Source organism: Petaurus breviceps, unplaced genomic scaffold (genome assembly GCF_028583685.1).
Source record: "Petaurus breviceps papuanus isolate PSGF00001 unplaced genomic scaffold, PetGlider_PUasm1.0 446, whole genome shotgun sequence".
Taxonomy (NCBI): Eukaryota; Metazoa; Chordata; class Mammalia; order Diprotodontia; family Petauridae; genus Petaurus; species Petaurus breviceps.
The window spans coordinates 215,125-234,276 of NW_027186338.1; the positions used below are offsets into that span (position 1 = coordinate 215,125).

Below are 19,152 nucleotides of genomic sequence, written 5' to 3' on the forward strand. Positions count from 1 at the left end.
ACGGCCCGGGGGCGGGGCAGTCCAGACAGGCTTGAGACTTGGGAGACTCCAGGGCCCGGCTGGAGCGTTTTTCTCCAGGCGAATGCTGGGAAATGGATGCGGGTGTCCTGCCTGGAAGACAAGAGGGGTCCTCTGTGTATGTGTATGTGTGAGTGAGTGAGAGAGAGAGAGAGAGACAGACAGACAGACAGACGTGTGTTTGAGTGGATGAAGTCCTTGTGTACCTAACCCAACTCCATGGAAAATGGCTAGTGGACAGAGTGGGGATTGATTCAGCCCAGCGTCTCTGGGACCCTTTGACTGTCAGTTCCAGTATGAGTGGGAGCCTGCTCAGTGTTTGTAGGATCGGTATCAATGGTTCTGAGAAAAGAGTGCTGACGGGATAGAAGGAACAATGATAATGGAGGTCAGAACGAAGAAGGAAAGATAGATGCATGCCCAGGTCCTCCTTGATATCTTTCCCTGCATAAGAGAATAAATTTTGGAATGGAAGCAACAGACCCAAGGCTAAGGGGAAGTTGAGGGCTAAGTTCTTGTTGAGTTCAAGACAACCAGGCTCAGAGCTGTGACTTCCAGGCTTCTCAAAGTACATTGGTGAATGTGACGGCTGAGCAGCTGATTTTTTTTTTTAATTTAGAACATAAAACATAAAACTTTATTTAATCAGTACAATACGCCATACACACAGATGTTCAAAGATTAAAATGAGACAATTTATATTGGTCATCCTTCGTTTTCTTTCTTTCTTTTTGCTTTTTTCTTTTTTAAAATTTATTTATTTACTTTTAATTAACAACATTCAGTTCCATAATCCCTTGAGTTCCAAATTTTCTCCCCCTCCCCCCACCCATGACGGCATGCAATACGATATAAGTTCTACAAATACCTTCTCATTAAACATTAGTCAAGTTGTAAAGAAGAATTATAAACAATGGAGTGAACGAGAAAAAAAGAACAAAACAAACCAAAAAATGGGAGCAAGTAGTTTGCTTCAATCTGCATTTGGACTCTGTAATTCTTTCTTTGGATGTGTATAACCCTTTCCATCATGAGTCTTTTGGAGTTGTCTTATAGCATTGCACTGCTGAGAAGAGCCCAGTCTATCAAAGTTAGTCATCACTATACCATGTGTCTGTAATTGTGTACCACTTCTTCTGGTTCTGCTCTCCTCACTCAGCATCAATTTATATTAGTCTCTCCAGGTTATTATGAAGTCTGTGTGCTCCTCATTTCTTATAGCACAATAGTATTCCATTATATTCACATACCACAACTTGTTTAGCCATTCCCCAATTAATGGGCATCTCCTTGATTTTCAATTCTTTGCCACCACAAAAAGAGCCACTATAAATATTTTTTGTACATACAGGTCCTTTTCCCATTTGTATGATCTCTTAGAGATACAACCCTACAAGTGGTATTACTGGGTCAAAAGGTATGCACTTATTTATAGCCTTTTGGGCATAGTTCCAAATTGCTCTCCAGAATGGTTGGATCAATTCACAACTCCACCAACAATGCATTAGTGTTTCAGTTTTCCTACATCTCCTCCAGCATTTATCATTTTCCTGTTTTGTCATGTTAGGCAATCTAACTGGTGAGATGTGGTACCTCAGAGTTGTTTTGATTTGCATTTCTCTAATCAATAGTGATTTAGAGCATTTTTTTCATATGCTTATAGATATCTTTAATTTCTTCCTCTGAAAACTTCCTATTCATATACTTTGATCATTTATCAATTGGGTAATGACTTGTATTCTTATAAATTTGACTCAGTTCTCTGTATATTTTAGAAATGAGGCCTTTATCAGAGACACTGGTTGTAAAAATTCTGAGCAGCTGCTTTTTGAAAGACCATGAGGACAAGGAATTACTGCTGCCCAAATGATAGTCCCAATATAGTTTTCTTTTTCTTTTTTCTTTTTAAGCAATTGGGGTTAAGTAACTTGCTCAAGGTTACACAGCCAGTTATTTCTGAGTGTGGTGCTGAGTATCTGAGCTCGGGATTCGATCTCCAGGTCATCCCGACACGGGAGCCGGTGCTCTTACTCGCTGTGCTACCTGGCCGCCCCCCTAATATAGTTTTCTAATCACATTACTCTTTACTTTAAAAAAGTGAAATTAAAACTCATTGTACTGGCATTTGTAGGGCCTTCATAATCTGGTCCATATTTGCCTTCCAGCTTTACCTCATACCATTCTTCATGTAACCACATTCTAATCAAACTGGGTAGAAAGAGATGAAAACTTAGGCTTAATGTAAGAAAAAACTAGAGCTGGGAAACTGTACTGAACACACTTGGTGAAACTGTAAATCTGTCTAGGTGTCATTCTGAAAAGCAGAATTGTACCCAAAAAGTAATTAATTATGTATGTACTTTGACCCAGAGATACTACTACTATTATGGAGTGTTCAGAGAGAACCAGCACTTCTGCTGTGAAGGCTGTCAAGTCCTTTTCAGGGTTTCAGGGCTGCTTATCCACCTTTGGTGTCCTGGGCTCTCTCAATTCTCACCTGTGCCTCCAAGAAACCATAGTATATACAGATAGTGTCCACACCTCAGTAAAACCACCAGATGGGCCAAACCAGGCTGATGGTAATCAAAAGGCCTCATACCTGTCCATGAGTTAGGGAGATGTCTACAGTAAGCTTGTGAAGATTTCCCCCTTGGAATGGGCAGATGAGAACAATTTGTTCCCATGATCATGAAAGTGGCTGAAGTAGACATTGTGGAGTGCTTAGAGTCTGCCTCAGTTAAATCCAATTCACACATGAATCAAGACATCACCCTGTGATGTCATTGGTCCTCTTTGAAATGGACAACCTCCCCCCCCCCCAAAAAAAAACCCTCCAAAAACAACATTACTAGGCATATACCCTAAAGAGAGAAAAGAGGGAAAGGATCCATGGGGACAAAAATATTCATAGTTCTTTTGTAGTAGCAAAGAATTAGAAACAAAAGGGCTGCCCATTAATTGGGAAATGGCTGAACAAATTATGGTATATAAACGTAAAATTTAGGGAAAAAAAGGACTGAGTTTCTCTATCTCATCCAAGCTAGAAGTATGGGGGCCAGGTAAACTTTGATCTATTCTGTTTTCTGATCTGACCAGTTTCAGCCTTTCTTGGGCAACTTGGTGGCTTCCTGTTGGGATGGGGTGGGGTTCACCATATTGATAACTTAGTGCTTGGTTTACTGTGGTCCAGAACTCTCTAGTTCTAGGGATCTGTTAGCCTCAGCATGTTTGACTGCGATTATAGGTGTTCATCAATAGAATATTAATGTTCCACAAGAAATTAAAGAAATGGATGGATTCAGAAACCTGGGAAAACCTGTAAGCCCTTATGTGGAGGGAAGTGAGCAAAACCAGGATAACAAATTTATACAATGGCTGAAATTCGATAAAGAAAAACAACTTTTAAAGATTCAAGCCCCGATCAGGGATTGTATTGATCTGGGTCAACTCCAGAATCCTCATGAACTTTGCATTTCAGACACAGCAGATATATGAATGCGTTTTGTGTGACTATGCCAACTGGTTCAAGGAGAATTTTGTAAAATAGTGGTGAAAGCTGGAGAGGAGAATTGTGGAAGGAGAGAGGAGCTAGTAGTCAAGGAGAAAAATAAGTGTCAATTAAGTATTTTTAAATGTAAAGAAAGAGTATGGAGCCTCAAAGAGAAACAGACAAGAGGGGGCGGCTTTTGAAACTAAGGAGCTGGCAGTATCCACATATATGTGATATAGCATATATACATTGTAAACACACACCCGTTCTTTTATGTGTGTGCATATATATGTGTATGTATCTATCTCGTAATGACGTGGCCCTAGACAAAGGGCATCAGGATCGCGCAAGGTTCTGTCTGCCCTCTCCTCCTCCTCTCCCTCCCCCTTTGTCTCTGTCTCTTACGCCCTGCCCTCTCCCAAAGGCCCCTATCCCCTCCAAGGCCACCACCGCCGTGCTGCCCTTGTCTTGGGGTCCTGAGCCCTCTTCACCACGTCTACTCCCTCCCAGCCCAGCATTGCTTCTCCAGCTTCCAGCCCCAGGCCATTTCCCAGAATCCTTCTCGAGGTGGGCCCCCGGAACTCCCAGGTCTCCGCCCTACCCGGCCTGGTCGCGAAGCATGCTGGGAATTGTAGTTCCAGTCTGAATCTGCGCAGGCGTAGCTCGGGTTTGGAAGCGGCCGGGTTTGGAACCTGGAGGAATTATTTGGGGGGGCCTTCGCGGCTGGAGGGTGAGTGGGAGCGAGGTAGTAGGGGTGGGTAAGTGTTGGCACGCACGCGCGTGCCGAAGTATCCGAGTGTGTGTTAGCGCGCGTGCGAAATTGCAAGTGTCTGCAGCCAGGTACGAAACGGAGTTTCTGGAAGCACTAGTGTGAAAGTGAGTGTGAGTGCATGAAAGTGTGTGTGTGTGTGTGTGTGTGTGTGTGTGTGTGTGTGTGAGAGAGAGAGAGAGAGAGAGAGAGACAGAGACAGAGACAGAGACAGAGACAGAGAGAGAGAGAGAGCCAGCCAGCCAGTGTGCTGCTACACTCCCGGGGCAGGGCCGGGAGTGGACAAGAGGAAGAGGGGGCGGGATTCGAACCTGAGACCCGGCACCAGAACAGATTGGGGGGCTGGCCCTGGAGAGTAGCTGGGGGTCCTCTTGCAGAGGTGACAAGGGAGCCCCCAAGAGAGGAGAAGGGGGTCGGTCCAGGCGCGAGGCTGGAATTGATCAGTCTTCCAGCACTGATTAAGCACCTGCTGTGTGCTCGGCTCAGGGCTGGGAGGGGATCCTGGGAGAGGCAGCCCCCCTGCTGGAGGTGGGGGTGGGCCGGCAGCATGTAGTTCTCAGTCCCCCTGGGAGCAGGAGTGCGGGAGCCGATTGAACCCGGGGATCAAGACTTTGTCATTGTTTGTCTCCTTGTACATTTCATTGCCCGGGGGCAGGGTCCCAGGGTGGCATTGCCTCTTGTCTACACTTACCAAAGTGGTGGAGACACCTGTAAGGAGGCAGAGCAAAGATATTAAACACTCACCTGCAGGTGTCTGTAGAGGGTGTGAAAGGTCATGGGGGGGAGGCCCCGAGAAAGGGGAGAAGGAAGGGGGGCAGGGAAAGGCCTCCTGCAGAAGGCAGGGTTTAAGCTGAGTCTTGGGGGGAGCTGGGGAAGCCAGGAGGACCAGGCAGAGGCTACCAGGTCTGGGGGTGGCCCATATAGTTGGGAGGTAGATGGTTGTGGGGGAGGAACAGCAGGGAGCCCAGGCAGGGTAGCCAGTGCTGGGAGGGCGTAGCAGCAAGCAACCTAGCATACCCAGAATGGCAGCTAGCACAGGTTCTTTGATCTGCTTTGTTAAAGGAAAGCAATTCAAAAAGGGTTAACAATTTTACTTTAATCAATCAAACATATATCATTTAACTAGTTCAGGGGAAAAAGTCAGCACCCTGAACTTAAGAGAGTAGAAACAGAAGTTACAAGAGAAAAAACACAATTAAGCGGACAGGACTTCCAGCTGTCTGACCATTACATCCATACCTAGTTAGTCACCAGGGAGAGAAGCACCAGCATTTGGGTTTTCAAAGATGGGGGCTCACCGGCTGCCCAGAGACTCATCTGGCTAAATCACACAACTCTTCCCAAAGTGAGTCCCAAAGCAAAACCTCACCTCAGGGTATATATAGCCTTCTCTGGGGTCAGAGATCATAATCCTCCTGACTCACTTGACTACAAAGTAACAAAAGTTGTTCCTTCCTGAAAAACAAGCCTCCCACCACAGGCTCCAAGTGAGCACATTAGGCATATTAGGGGACAGAGTATGTTTTCAAATCAGGGAAGGTCCTCAAATTGAGTTTAGGCTTAATAAGGGGGAGAGAAGATCTTCAAATTTCTATTACCATTACAGAGGGCAGTAGCAAGAAAGGGGAAGGAATCCTAGGAAGGTCTGCAGGGACCAGGTTGAAATACCAGAATACGTCCTGTTGGGTAACAGGCCACAGGGAGCCATTGTTATTTATAGAGTAGGGGAGGGACCAGGTCAGAGCAGGCTTTAGGACAGTCCCTCTGGAGGATGAGTAGAGGATGGATTGGAGTGAAGAGAGGCTGGAGGCAGGGAGACCAGGGTACTAGGACAGTGGCTGTGTGAATGGAGAAGGGACTGCCTGGATGAAGTGGGAAGAGAAATGATGAGATTTCCCAATAATTGAGAGGTGGGGGAGGGGGATGAGTAAGAGGGAGGAGCTGAGAATGATGTCAGGGTCCCAGCCCGAGTGACTGGGAGGATGGTGATGCCCCGGACAGTAAGGGGAAAGTTGGGGATTAGGAAGGGTCTCAGGGAAGAGAATGTCCTGACTAGGACAGGTTGGGTTGGATGTGCCTGAGACACAGCTGTTGCATTTGAGATATTCAAAAGGCAGTGAGTGGATGGTGTGGGTCCATAGTTCAGGAGAGAGACTAGGGCTGGGTATACAGATCCAGGAATTATCTGCTTAAACTTGATCTTTCCCCCAGGGGAGTTAATGAGGTCCCCAAGCCAGATGCTGTGGAGGGAAATGAGCAGAGGGCACAGAACAGAGCCTTGGGGTCACCTGTGGTCAGTGGGCATCTTCTGAATGAAGATCCAGAGGAGATCGGACAGGCAGGGGGAGAACCAGGACAGAAGAGGGTCATGAAAACCTAGAGAGGAGAGGAGAGGAGAGGAGGAGACAGGTGAGCAACATGGCCAGAGACTCCTGCAAAATGATAGAGCAGAGGGCGGCTATGCTTCTATCTGGATCTCCTAGTCTGGTCATGGTCCTACCCAGAGAAATGAGATTAATCTAATATAACCTGTTCTTGATGAGGCCCTACTGCCCCTCCAGGATCCCTGCTCCCTCTTCTAGGTCTCTCCTGGTAGTTTTTAATAGTCATTAAATTTTCAATAATTAGAGAATGATAATTAGTCAATAATTATTACCAGTAATTAAATTAATAGTTTTAATAATGAGTATGTTGGTAGTCATTAATAGTTTTGGATTGTCATTAAAGTTAGACCCTTTAATGACAGGGTCTAGAATTTTGCCAGGAATGAAAGTCAAACTCATTGGCCTATAGTTTATAGATTCCTCCTTCTTTCCTTTTTTGAAAGCTGGGGATAACCTTTGCCCTTGCCCAGTTTTTTGGCACCTCTCATGCTGTTTACACTCTTTTTGAGCTCCCTGAGAATGACTCCAAAGAAATCACCTCTCCCATGACTTTAAGTAGCCTGGTGAATGAGGGCCACTCAGTGCAGCAGTTTGAAGGCAGGCCATTGGGTGAGTTTTTGTTTTCCAGAGGCTCGATCAGCTTGTACTGCTTGTCTTATTTACTACTTTGGGCAGCACTTTGGTGGTTTGGGAATGACACGAAGGATTGATCTCCCTCCTGACTTCTTTCTCCTTCTTCAGTTCTGGCTTCTCAGTGTTCTGCTCTTCTCCAAGAAAGAAGAATTAAGGAGGAGAAGGGAATGACTTCTGTCCTCCTAACAGCCAGATCCCAGGTGAGTTAGGATTCTCTCTCTGTCTCTCCTTCTTCCTCTCCCTTTTCCGCTTCCCCTCCCTCTCTCTCCCTCCCTGAAATGCCACCCTTTTTCTCTTTCTTGTCTTTTCTGCTATCTTCAATTAAGTTGACTCTAGGGACCTGAACCTCATTTTTTGTAGATTTTGAATGATAATACAGGGGAAGTGGAAAGGGCACCAGGCTAAGAGCTGATCTCTCCTTTGAATATTGATTCACTTGTTCAACCTATAAAGGAGCCAATGCCAACCTAAGTTCTTTAAGGTGAAGAAGCCTACAGCCTAGTTCATGTCCTCAAACAGTCTTCCTGAGGCAACGATTTTTAAAAATGGCTATGTTTATGAATCTTGTCTCGATACAAAGCTCCGTATTACTCTCATTTAATTCTTTTTTATAATTATATTCTCTATATAATTCTAATTGTATAATTCCAGGAAACATATAAGTGAAACAAGATAAGTTTATGATTATGACTGAAACCACTCTGGTACAGATGCTCATTACCTTATCTCTGAACTATTGAAATAGGCCACTGGTTTATATACCTGCCCCAAATTATCCTCCATTCATCTAAATGATCTTCCTAAAGCCCAGGTTTCACCACATCAGCCCCCTCCCTACTCAGTCACCACCAGGATCAACTATAAAATCTTGTTTGGCATTCAGAGCCCTTCACATCCTAGCCTGTCCCCTGCTTTCCAGCGTTTTTACCCCTTCTATCCATAGCATGTGTTTTATGATCCAGTGAATTGGGCTTCCTTGCTGTTTCTTGAACAAGGTACTCCATCTGTGTTTGGAAGGCTTCTCCCTCCTGGATTCTCTTCGTTCCTTCATGTCCCAGCTAAAGTGACACCATCTACAGGAAGCCTTTCCTAACCCCTCTTAATTCTAGTGCCTTCCCTTCTTTGATGGTTATGGCTTGTTTATACTTAGTTCTTTACAGGCTGTCTCTTCCATTAGCCTGTGAGCTCTGTGAGAGCCCGGAGTCTGTCTTTTGACTTTCTGTGCATCTCTTTCCCAGGGCTTAGCACAATGTCTGGTACTTAGTAGACTCAATAAATATTTATTTACTAACTCTTAATACATGTAACATCAGTAGTTATCTGTGTGTTAAAAGGATGGATGGGTTATCCAATATAAATCTGTAGCAATGCTGTCCAGTGTTCCTCGTTTTAGAGGTGGAAAGGAAATTCCATGTCGTCTCTAGTCCAGGTACCTCATTTTATAGACGAAGGAGCATGTCCAGAGAGGTTGTGATGTGGCAGAGGTCACTCAGGTAGTAATGGTAGCGGCTCTTCTGCTACACACCCTCACTTTCTACTAGTCAGGCTGTTGTTGATCTGATTTTTGTTGTCATTTAAAGTTGTTTTCATTCACTTGGCTGTTGTAATTGTCTGTATTATTCTTTCATTAAGCCCTAATCACTTCATATCATTATTTACAGATCTTCTATTTGTTCAAAATCTTTCTATTTGTCATTAGCACATTCCTCAGTCTTTCGAGACAGTGTCAGGGTGGGGTGGGGATAACTTAAAAAAAACTCTTGCTCATATATATAAAAACTCATGTGAGATTTTTCCTGTTGTCAATAAACAGTTTAGGATATAAAAGCTAATTAATTGTGGGAACAGCTAGGTTGGGTAGAGAATATGAACAGCTTTGTGACTTTTCTTGTGGAAATCCAAAGGATTTTCTAACATAGTTAGACATTACGATATAGTCATTATGAGATATCTGCATCTCCAGAACTAGGGAATGTTTGCCTGTGTTTTCATATCCCCACAAACATTGGGTTTTTCTGTCTTTGGCAATTTGATAGGTGTGAATTGAAATGGCAGAGTTTGCATTTGTCTAGTTAACTAAGACTCCAGCTTTTTGAGTTCAGTTTGATGAGCATGCCATACACCATCTCTTAACTCTTTCCAGATAATCAACAGAAATGTTCAAATATCACAGGGTCAAACACTGATCTCTTGGGCACTCCACTGGAGACGTCCCGGTAATTAATTGTTGAATCATCAGCAACCACTGTGAATTAGGCCATCCAATAATTTTGAATCTATTTAGTTCTATTGTCAAGTAGTTCACAATTTTCAATCTCCTTTAAATATATATCAAGATATTTTATCAAAAGCTTCATTGAAACTCCCGTTTCATGCAGAAGGGACCCCATTCCTTCCTGCCTTCTTTAGTAGACTGTCCCCTGATCATCCCTCCTTTCTTACTATTTTTCAATCATTCCTTCCCTGTTACTGGTTGCTTTCCTGCTGCCTACAAACAAGCCCATGTCTATTCCATCCTTAAAAAAACACCCTATTTGACATGTCCTTCCCTGCTAGCTATGGTCCCATATTTTGTTCCCTTTTGTGACTTAATTCCTTAAGAAGGCTACCTTCTGTTATTGCCTTTGGTTTCTTTCCTTTCACTCTTTCCTTAACTCCCTTCATTCTGGCTGCCTGCACTGGCAAAGGGAGGTTCCTCACCAGGGAGCTCCATAGAGGTGTAAAAATCAGGGCTGCAGCACCTAGTCCTATCCCTTGTTATTGCTACCCAGTGGATTGTTAATTTTATCCCCTTTTTACAGATGAGAAAGAGGTTGTAAACCTTTAATAAGAAAGAATCGTTCTGGAGCTTGACATTAGGTGAAATATGGGCATGAGTTAATAATCAGCTGATGGGTGACCAATAACAGACTCTGGTCTACCAAGAGGTGATGAGATACTTGGTACATTTGTAAACCTTGAAGCCCGTCGTAAGGGTGTGATGGGTAGTTGTTCCTGTTATCATCACTGGGCTCTTAGTTTCACCCTAATGTATTTTTGGGATGTTGTGGGCTGGGCCATCTTTAGACCAGTTTGTACCAGCCACACTTCAGAGAGGAGGTCTGGATTTTCTCAAGGCAGTTTTGTACTCCAATGACCAAGAGATGATGTCAGCAGCCTGAGCCTTTCCTTCCCTGGGCTAACCAATTGTCCAGGTTGGTCTCAATACCTTTAAGGAAAAAACTAGCCTGACTTGGATTGGGGCAGAGGTTGGGAAATTGTTCGTATGGCGGGGGGTTTGCAAGTATGACTCACTGTGGGAGTGCATTTGTAAGGCTGACTTTGAGCAGGAAACTTTTCTGCAATATTGAGTCTAGTACAAAGTGATGTATCCAGTAAGTAATTTCTCCAGAAATACTAAAATTCTGCTTAGTGCTTTGAGAAACAGGGCCCTTACATTCTGCCAGCTCCATGGCTTCCTCATATTCCCTGTGAGGGCTGGTCCCCAAGTGAGCAGGTGTCTTGTTTGCTGTTTCAGATACCACTGACATTCCAAGATGTGGCTGTGGACTTCACCTGGGAGGAATGGGGACTCTTGGAACCTTCTCAGAAGGACATGTACTGGGACGTGATGCTGGAGAACTACGAGAATTTTGTCTCCCTTGGTAAGGTCTGCGCTCCCCCAGCCAGATTATCAGGTTCCCTGGGGCTGTCTTTGCATTTCCTCTTGGCTGACTGATGCCTGAAGTGTTTCCCTTCTCATGGAGGGTTGACGTCCAGAATGCATGTGATGGGGAGTGATTTGTTTGGTACCCAGGGTCACTGGTGTTTCTGCTCTCTCCACTTTGTGTTGTACAGTGGGAAGTCAGTCGTTTTATCGTGCCGCCCCTGAGGCTGTATACCTCTGTTATTGGCTGGTCATTCGATTCACTGAATTACCCCAAAGAGCCAGTGTAGATATTTGGAAGACTTAAACAATTGGTATCCTCCTAGCAGAGAATGTGTGAGGATAAAACCATTTCCTTTGAGCTGCTGACCCATTCCCATGCTTCCTGGGAACCCAATATAGAGAATACTCCAGGAATCCTTTGAACTCCCATCTGGGTCTTGTCTGGCATGTCCTTCATTCCCTAATGAGAAAGAGGGCAAGAATGCATCCTGGGTTATATCTCTGACCTCAGCACTCTCCCATTTATTTCTACACAAGGAGGTATTCCCGTTTGCCTACCAGATGTGATTTCCCAGATGGAAAGAATAGAAGCCCCATGGATGGCAGAGGGAGGAGTCCTGATTAGCACTTTCCTAGGTGAGTAAGTGAAGAATTAACAGATGGAAAACACCATAAGCACCATCACAAATGGTCATTGTAGGTGTTGGACAGAGAACTATTCGAGGTCCTTGGAAAAACACTATTTCTATTTCACTTGAGTACTCTCCCATGAACTCATCTTTCACTTAAAATGTCACTTTGCTGACCTTTCTTCACTCATTCATAGTTTTTTGGAGGATGGTTTTTCTTCTTCTGATACTAACCCCTCTACTTATGCTCTGGATCCCATAATTTCCTGCCCCCTCTGTTTATTTTTTCTTTGCATCTTTAATCTCTCTTCAAATCTTTCTTTCTGCTTTCAGATATGTCTAACTGTACATGTGCATAGATGTATATACTATATATATATGTGTATATATATATGTATATACAATATATATGTATATATACACACAAGTATAAGTTCAACTTGAATTTAAAATAACATCCTTTCATCAATCTTATTACTTGTCTTAAATACCTTGGATTTTTTTATCTTTCCTTTCTGTGTGAGACTCATCACCACCACCCAAAATAATCATCTGCACTATTTTTTCCTCCAGTCTCCCTCTCCTACCCTCTTCCTGTCTCTTCTTCTCTCTTCTCCCCCTTTTCCTCCAGCCTCTCCCTCCTTCCCACTGTCTCATCTTTCATCTTTCCCTCTGCTAGGAGCTGGCCAGTCTATAGCATTATGACTACCAAGAGTGGTCATATAATTTCATCTTTTTTACTTTATACTTTTATATATGTGTGTGTGTCTGTGTGTGTGTATGTACACATATAATATATATATATATGTAATATACTTCAATATACTTTCTACCCCCTCCTCTAACTTCCCACCTCCACTCCCATGTCTTTCCTGTGAAATGCTGCAATCTGGCTTCTGTCTCACCACTTTATGGAAAATGATCTGAGTGCTCCCTTTGATTTTGTGATAGTATGAATAGTTTATATAAAAAGATAATTTTCTGCCTTACCATGTACTTCTCCAACCCGTGAGTCATGTAGCTGCATTTTATGGTTACAGCTGCTGAAACTCAAGGAAGGTTTTTACTGTCTATGATTGCTTGCCTCTCCTACTGCCTGTCCTGTGTTTGCCTAGTAGCTGTAGTAACTAGAACTCCAACTGAGCCTTGCTCTCTGACTCTTCCTATGTCCAGTGTTTTTCCGGTTGCTTCTCTTCTGTCTCCAAGGATATTTTCTCAACTTTTAATCTTGTTCTGCTCTCTGCCATATTTCAAGTATAACCAGCCCTTAATGGCACTTCTTGGGGATGATGCCTATGAGATCCTCAATCTTATGTAGGTTGTACTAGATGGCTGCTGAGGTGTTTTCCAACTCAAAGGTTCTTTGGAAATCACTTCATGCTCTGCCCTCCCTGGAATATTGTGGTGTACCACCATTTAGGAAGTATGTTGGCATAGGGAGAATATGGGTACAGCCAGAGAAATGTCGAAGAGGAAGATTTAGGCAGGGACTGGAAGACATTGGAAGGATGGCCTGGGAGTCAATAGATGACAGCCATGAGAATGAGAGACAATGGTATAGCCAGAGTGAATGAACTACCAAAGGGGAGAACCTCTTAAGGGATGGTGGTGGAGCAGTGATCTGAGTTGGACAATAGATTGAGAAATGGCAAGAGTACCAGAAGCAGTCGGTGTGTGATGCACGAAACTCAGAATTATTGTAGATATGATCGTGATGGTTTCAAATTGCTGAATGTTGAATTCAAAGCCAAGGACAGATCCCTCAGGCACTCCTTTAGGAATTCTTAACAAGTTAACATCTAGATATTAATGACTCCTTATTGGACCAGTCTTGCCACCTTCCTTTTCTATCTTCTTCATCAGAATAGCTTGAGGATAACCTGCATCAGTGCTTACTGTTGGTCCATATTCAGCTTGGGGTCAGCTAAAATTTCCAGGCCTTTTGAAGATGATTTACTGCTCAGCTACTATGTCTTTACAGTCCTGTTTTCTACAGTTGGTATCTTGAGTGCAGGAATTCACATCCATCTTTACTAAATTACACATTGTTTATGCTTTCCATTTTTCTATCCTTTTGAGTTTATTATCTTGATTATTCATCTAATATATTTGGTATGTCACATACACTTGTGTCATCAACAGTATTGGTAAGAGTGCTCTCTATGATTACATTAAATTTTTAGATAAAAATATTAAATAAGGATAAGGGGAAGAAACTACCTTTACCAATGCATATTGGCCCCTTCTCTGCTGCTTAGAGGTTTAAAGAATTTTCTGGAAAACTGAGAGGTTAAATGACTTGCCCAGACAGTGTGTGTCAAGACTCCCAGTCTGGCTCTCTAATGATCAAGTTAGGTTTCCTTTCTTTGTGTCAATAGCAATTTTAGTAAAAGTGCCATCTGGGATTCATCAAAAATGTTAACTATGTCTAGGGCCAGATCCACAGTTCTAAGGCATAAAAGCAGAGAATGTACTGTAGTTTCACAAGAACTCCCATGTTCTAGGTTTTTGGGGTAAGGTTATTTGAGCACCTCAAAATCCCCTGAGTCATGCTCTCATCTCACCCACCTTTGTTTTTGTCTTATTGTCAAAGATGTCTTAAGAACCTTTTCTAAATGGGTTGCTGAAATCTAGGTGCCTTGATGCCTACGGCAACACCTCATGCATTGGCCTGTTCATCTTATAAATACAGGAAGTGTAATTGGTTTGCATAACCTCTTATTGAATTTATTCTGTGATTTAGGAATCAACATTTTTCCCCTAAGTGATTACAAATCATTGATTTATCAGGTAGATTTTCTTTTATATGTTCTTGGAGATTATCTTGAAGCTTTTACTAGTTTCTAAAATTAAACTCTTTTTTTCTTTCTGAACAGGTGGAAATTTTCCAAAGAATTGCCAGTATTGAAATTCTGATGCTATCTACAAATGCTTTCAGTATTTTGTAATTAATTCAATTAACTCCTAGACAGCTTGTTGCTCTGTTACTATTGCCTCACCTGTTTGGGGTTTAAATTTCCTGGTAACAGTGATTTTTCTGCTTTTTTCATATTAAAGGAAAAGATATAGTCTAGAACATAGCACAAATACCGTTACTTTGATCAGAGTTCTAAAGTTCCTAGTTTGGAAGAAAGTAGATTTTGACATTTCTTTGTTATTTTCAGATTCTCCTTATCAGAAGACAAGAAGTGAAATCAAGGTGTCAACTTTAAAGCAGAATATTTTTATGGGACAGTCATTGAAAGAGAGATTCATGAAGGAAGGCCCCTGGCATTCCACATTGGGAGAAACTTGGGATTGTGATGACAGGTTAGAAAGGCAGAAAGGAAACCAAGAAACACAGACTCAGGAGTTAATATTCACTAATGAATCTGTTCGTGAATGTAATCTATTTGGGAGAAAGTTCAACCTGGGGTCAGTTATTATTCCACAACAGAGAGTTCATATAGGAGAAAATCTTCCTAAATACAGTACCCTTGGAAAGAGTTTGAAGCAGTTTTTTGACCCACTTAAACCTAAGAGAGTCTCCATTGGGAAGAAATTCAAGTATAAGAAATGCAGGAAACCCTTCAGTTACCAGTCAGATCTTATTCTCTACCATAGACAACATCCTCGAGGAAAATCCCATAAATGTAATGAATGTAACAAATCCTTCAGCAAGAAAGAAAGCCTTAAAGCACATAAACTAATTCATACTGGAGAGAAACATTTTACATGTAATACCTGTGGGAGAGGCTTCAGATACCATTCATCCCTTAAACAACATCAGATAATTCATACTGGTGAGAAACCTTATAAATGCAATGAATGTGGGAAAGGCTTTAGCCGGAGGGGAGTTCTTACGACACATAAATTAAGTCATACTAGAGAAAAACACCTGAAATGTAATGTATGTGGGAAAGGCTTCAGGTACCCTACATCCCTTAGGGTACATAAAAAAATGCATACTGGAGAGAAACCACATATATGTAATGAATGTGGGAAAGCTTTCATCCTGAAGGGAAACTTTATAAACCATAAGAGATTTCATTCAGGTGAGATGCCATTTGAATGTAATGAATGTGGAAAAGCCTTCTTGCTAAGGAGAGATTTTAATAAACACAAGAGAATTCATACTGGTGAGAAACCCTATATATGCAATGAGTGTGGGAAAGCCTTCAGGTGGAATGGAAGCCTTAAATCACATAAGAGAATTCATACTGGAGAGAAACCCTATGTATGTAATGAATGTGGGAAAGCATTTACCAATTATCAAAGCTTAACTTATCATCAGATATTTCATCCTGGAGAGAAAATTTTTCAGTGTAATGAATGTGAGAAAGCATTCACACAGAGGGCAAACCTTAATCGACACAAGAGAATTCATACTGGAGAGAAACCCTATATATGTAACCAGTGTGGGAAAGCCTTTATTGTGATGGGAAACCTTAAAAGACACATGAGAATTCATACAGGAGAAAAACCCTATAAATGTAATGATTGTGGAAAAGCTTTCACCAATCATCAAAGCTTAATTCATCATCAAACAACTCATACTGGAGAAAAAACCTTTCAGTGCAATGAATGTAAGAAAGTCTTTGCCACAAGAGGAAACCTCAACATACATAAGAAAGTTCATACTGGAGAGAAACCTTATGTGTGTAATGAATGTGGGAAAGCCTTCAACCTCAAGGGAAATCTGAATATACATAAAAAAATTCATACTGGAGAGAAACCCTTTGAATGTAGCGATTGTGGAAAAGCCTTCAGACAGAATGGGAGTCTTAAAAGACATAAGAGAATTCATACTGGAGAGAAACCCTATGAATGTAATGAATGTGGGAAAGCCTTCACCAATCAACAAAGCCTGATTTACCATCAAGTATATCATACCAGGGAGAGACCCTTCCAATGCAATGAATGTGGGAAAACCTTCATCCAGAAAGGAAAACTTAATAGGCATTTAAGAACTCATAAGGGAAGCCTTTAACCAGATAGGGAAAAGTAATACATATAAAATAACTCTTACTTGGAAAAATACATTGAATTTAATTAATGTTGCAAAGCCTTTAGCCAGAAGGGAAAATGTCAAATATATTTTAAAATCCATACTGGAGATAAATCCTATAAATATACTTTTGAAATCTAAATTCTCATCAATATTTCATTATGATGAGAAGCTATCAGTATGAGAAATGACTCATACTGGAGGGAAAACCTCTCATGGAATGAATGTAAGAAAGTCTTTGCCACAAGAGGAGATCTTCATGTGCATGTGAGAAAGTTTATGTTAGAGAGAAACCTTATGTATGTAATGAAAATGGGTAAGCCTTCAGTCAGAAGTGAAGCCTTACTTCATGTAAGAGAATTCACTCAAAGATCTTTGAATTTTAGTAATATGGGAAGACTTTCACCAATAATTAAAGTCTAACCCAACATTAAATATTTTTCCTGCATAGGAGAAATCCTTCCAGTGTGATGAATGTCAAAAAGCTTTCAAATGGAGTGGGAACCTTAAAGAACATCACAATTCTTATTAGTGATAATTTTTTTATTGTAATGAATGTAGACAAATCTTGTCCAAACTTTATTTTATATAATAAGATTCATAGTAGAAGAACCCTTTGAATATAAGCAGTACAGGGAGATGTTTAGGTCTAGCCATTACTAGGGGAACATCAGATAATTTATCCTGGAGAAAAACCCATTTAAATGTAAGGAAATTGGGGAAAACCTTCAGAAAGAGTAGAGTATTATTACACATTGGTGAATTCATACTGGACCTTTCAGGGTAAATGAATTAAGGACAGTAATGCCAGCATAGACTAAGGGAGCAGCTGCTGTTGGAAGTAAAGGAGGCAGAATTTGGAGAAGCTCATGTGCCTTCTTTGAGAATGATATTTTGAGAAGCAAAGGGGATGAATTCATATAGAAGATTGAGTTACATATTCAGCTTTAACCAAGAGAGACAAACAAGAGTAGAAGTTGTAAAGAGGCAGATTTCAGTTCATTATATAATCTAAGGAGGCCTGGAAAGCTTGAGTCTAACAGAAAAGTAGCAGCTAAAGCATAATAAGGCAGGATTGTGGGACCTGTGTGTTTTGATTAGTTTTTGTTCTGTTTTTCAGTTTGTTACATGCCACTGATAGTTCTTGGGTATAAAATGGACTTTAATGCACCAACCTATACAGAACTCCTGTGGGGCATTAGGAGTGATTATCTAAGAAGTGCTTTGTGAGGACATGGGCTCAGGATGTATAATATAATGGGAGTTATGAGGAATGTTCTAACTCAAGGTCAGATAGGGACTAGTACCATGAACTTGAAATTTGGACAATAGGAATCGAGAGACTTGGCTTGGGAACTTTTTACTGGTGTTCATAAGTTCCCCAGATGGATGTAACGTCATAATTCCAAGATATGAGCTAAAAGCATCAGCCTGCCCTTTGTAGGGAAAGACATTTTAAACACCAATCAATTACAGTAGATGGGAGCAGAGAACAGTAGGTAGATATTAAATACCTAAACCTCTGTACATGGTAGTATAGCTCAATAACCAGGAGATTATTTTAGAGGCAGCATTGGAGAGTTGAAGTGAGACAGCCAGCAAAGGTGGTGTGATACATGGTGGAAGGCATCTAGTGGAGAGCAGTTCACCGACATCACCAGAAGATTTTAGCAGTTCTGAAGTTTGGAGGTACATCACCCCAGTCACACATGTGCCATGGCCATATCAGTTCTTGAAGTGTTAAATTGACAATGATGCATGCCTCTTCCATATTGGTTCCCAGGTCATGTATGTACTCTCTATGTATCTTCTTTCCATCTGCTCTTCTGATAACCTGTGGGAAAATGTGCCCCATGTGTGCATGGGGATATTTTGTTACTTTATTTGTCATGCTGTTAGATTAAATGCCTTTTGTGTTGAGTTATTCTTTCTTATGCCTATCTGGTAAAAGTCCTTTCTGGGACATGCAAGCTGTTTTTGAGAGGTTGCTGAAGACCAGATTGACTCAGACCTAGTGTTGATTTTCTGAGGGCCTACATTCGGAGTGGCAGGGGGTATTAGGGTATTAGGGACAATCATTCTGACTAGAGAATTGTCAAAAAAGTGGGTTAGACTTTCATAAGTTAGTGGTTTCTCTACCACTGGAAATTTTAAGTGGTAAAATCACTTGCCAGAGATGTTACCGAAGGCATTCCTCTTCAGATTCAAATTGGACCACATCACCTCTGAGGTCCTTCCCAACTCTTAGATCCTTTGAATTAGTTCTTAGTGGTTGAACTAGAAAAATGCTCTAATAGGAAAACCTCAAGAGCTCAGATAGTAGATGATAGAAGCAAAATGATATGGGAAAAATCTAGGGATTGGGAAGATGGGTTAAATCCAACATGGAGATAGAAGACTTAACAGGAGAAGTAAGAGGCTGAATGACTTATTGAGAGACAGGTTAATCAGGGGCTCTGTAGACTTAACTCTAAAAAGACCCTAGCATGAATTGTATGGGAGAGGACTCCCAGGACAGAAATTTCAAGAGCCAAAGTAGGGATTCTTTTTGTGTGTGTAAGTTAGAATAGATATTTATGGAAGTAATTTCCTA

The 19,152-nt window shown here is 41.6% G+C and overlaps 1 protein-coding gene across 4 annotated transcripts; it reads left to right on the top strand.

Moving 5' to 3' along the window:
* Window positions 1-4,122: 4,122 nt before the first annotated feature.
* Window positions 4,123-18,881, top strand: LOC138171484 (zinc finger protein 665-like). Of its 4 annotated transcripts, none has more exons than XM_069100986.1 (6): window positions 4,123-4,238; window positions 7,105-7,270; window positions 7,403-7,494; window positions 10,812-10,938; window positions 11,481-11,579; window positions 14,737-18,881. In XM_069100986.1, the coding sequence occupies exons 2-6, from the start codon at window positions 7,207-7,209 to the stop codon at window positions 16,539-16,541; spliced, it is 2,187 nt and encodes a 728-aa protein (XP_068957087.1). In that variant the 5' UTR covers window positions 4,123-4,238; window positions 7,105-7,206; the 3' UTR covers window positions 16,542-18,881. The 4 variants fall into 4 exon arrangements, with proteins under 4 accessions (XP_068957087.1, XP_068957089.1, XP_068957088.1 ...); XM_069100987.1 differs by having other exon boundaries at window positions 4,148-4,238; window positions 7,171-7,270; XM_069100988.1 differs by lacking the exon at window positions 7,105-7,270 and having other exon boundaries at window positions 4,129-4,238.
* The last annotated feature ends 271 nt before the right edge of the window (window positions 18,882-19,152 follow it).

Bases quoted from the DNA above. Each gene is read 5' to 3' on its own strand.
- LOC138171484 (XM_069100986.1), top strand. From the start codon at position 7,207: ATGACTTTAAGTAGCCTGGTGAATGAGGGCCACTCAGTGCAGCAGTTT. The intron at 7,495-10,811 runs GTGAGTTAGGAT...TTGCTGTTTCAG, and splicing joins TCCTAACAGCCAGATCCCAG to ATACCACTGACATTCCAAGA. The intron at 10,939-11,480 runs GTAAGGTCTGCG...TTTCTACACAAG, and splicing joins CGAGAATTTTGTCTCCCTTG to GAGGTATTCCCGTTTGCCTA.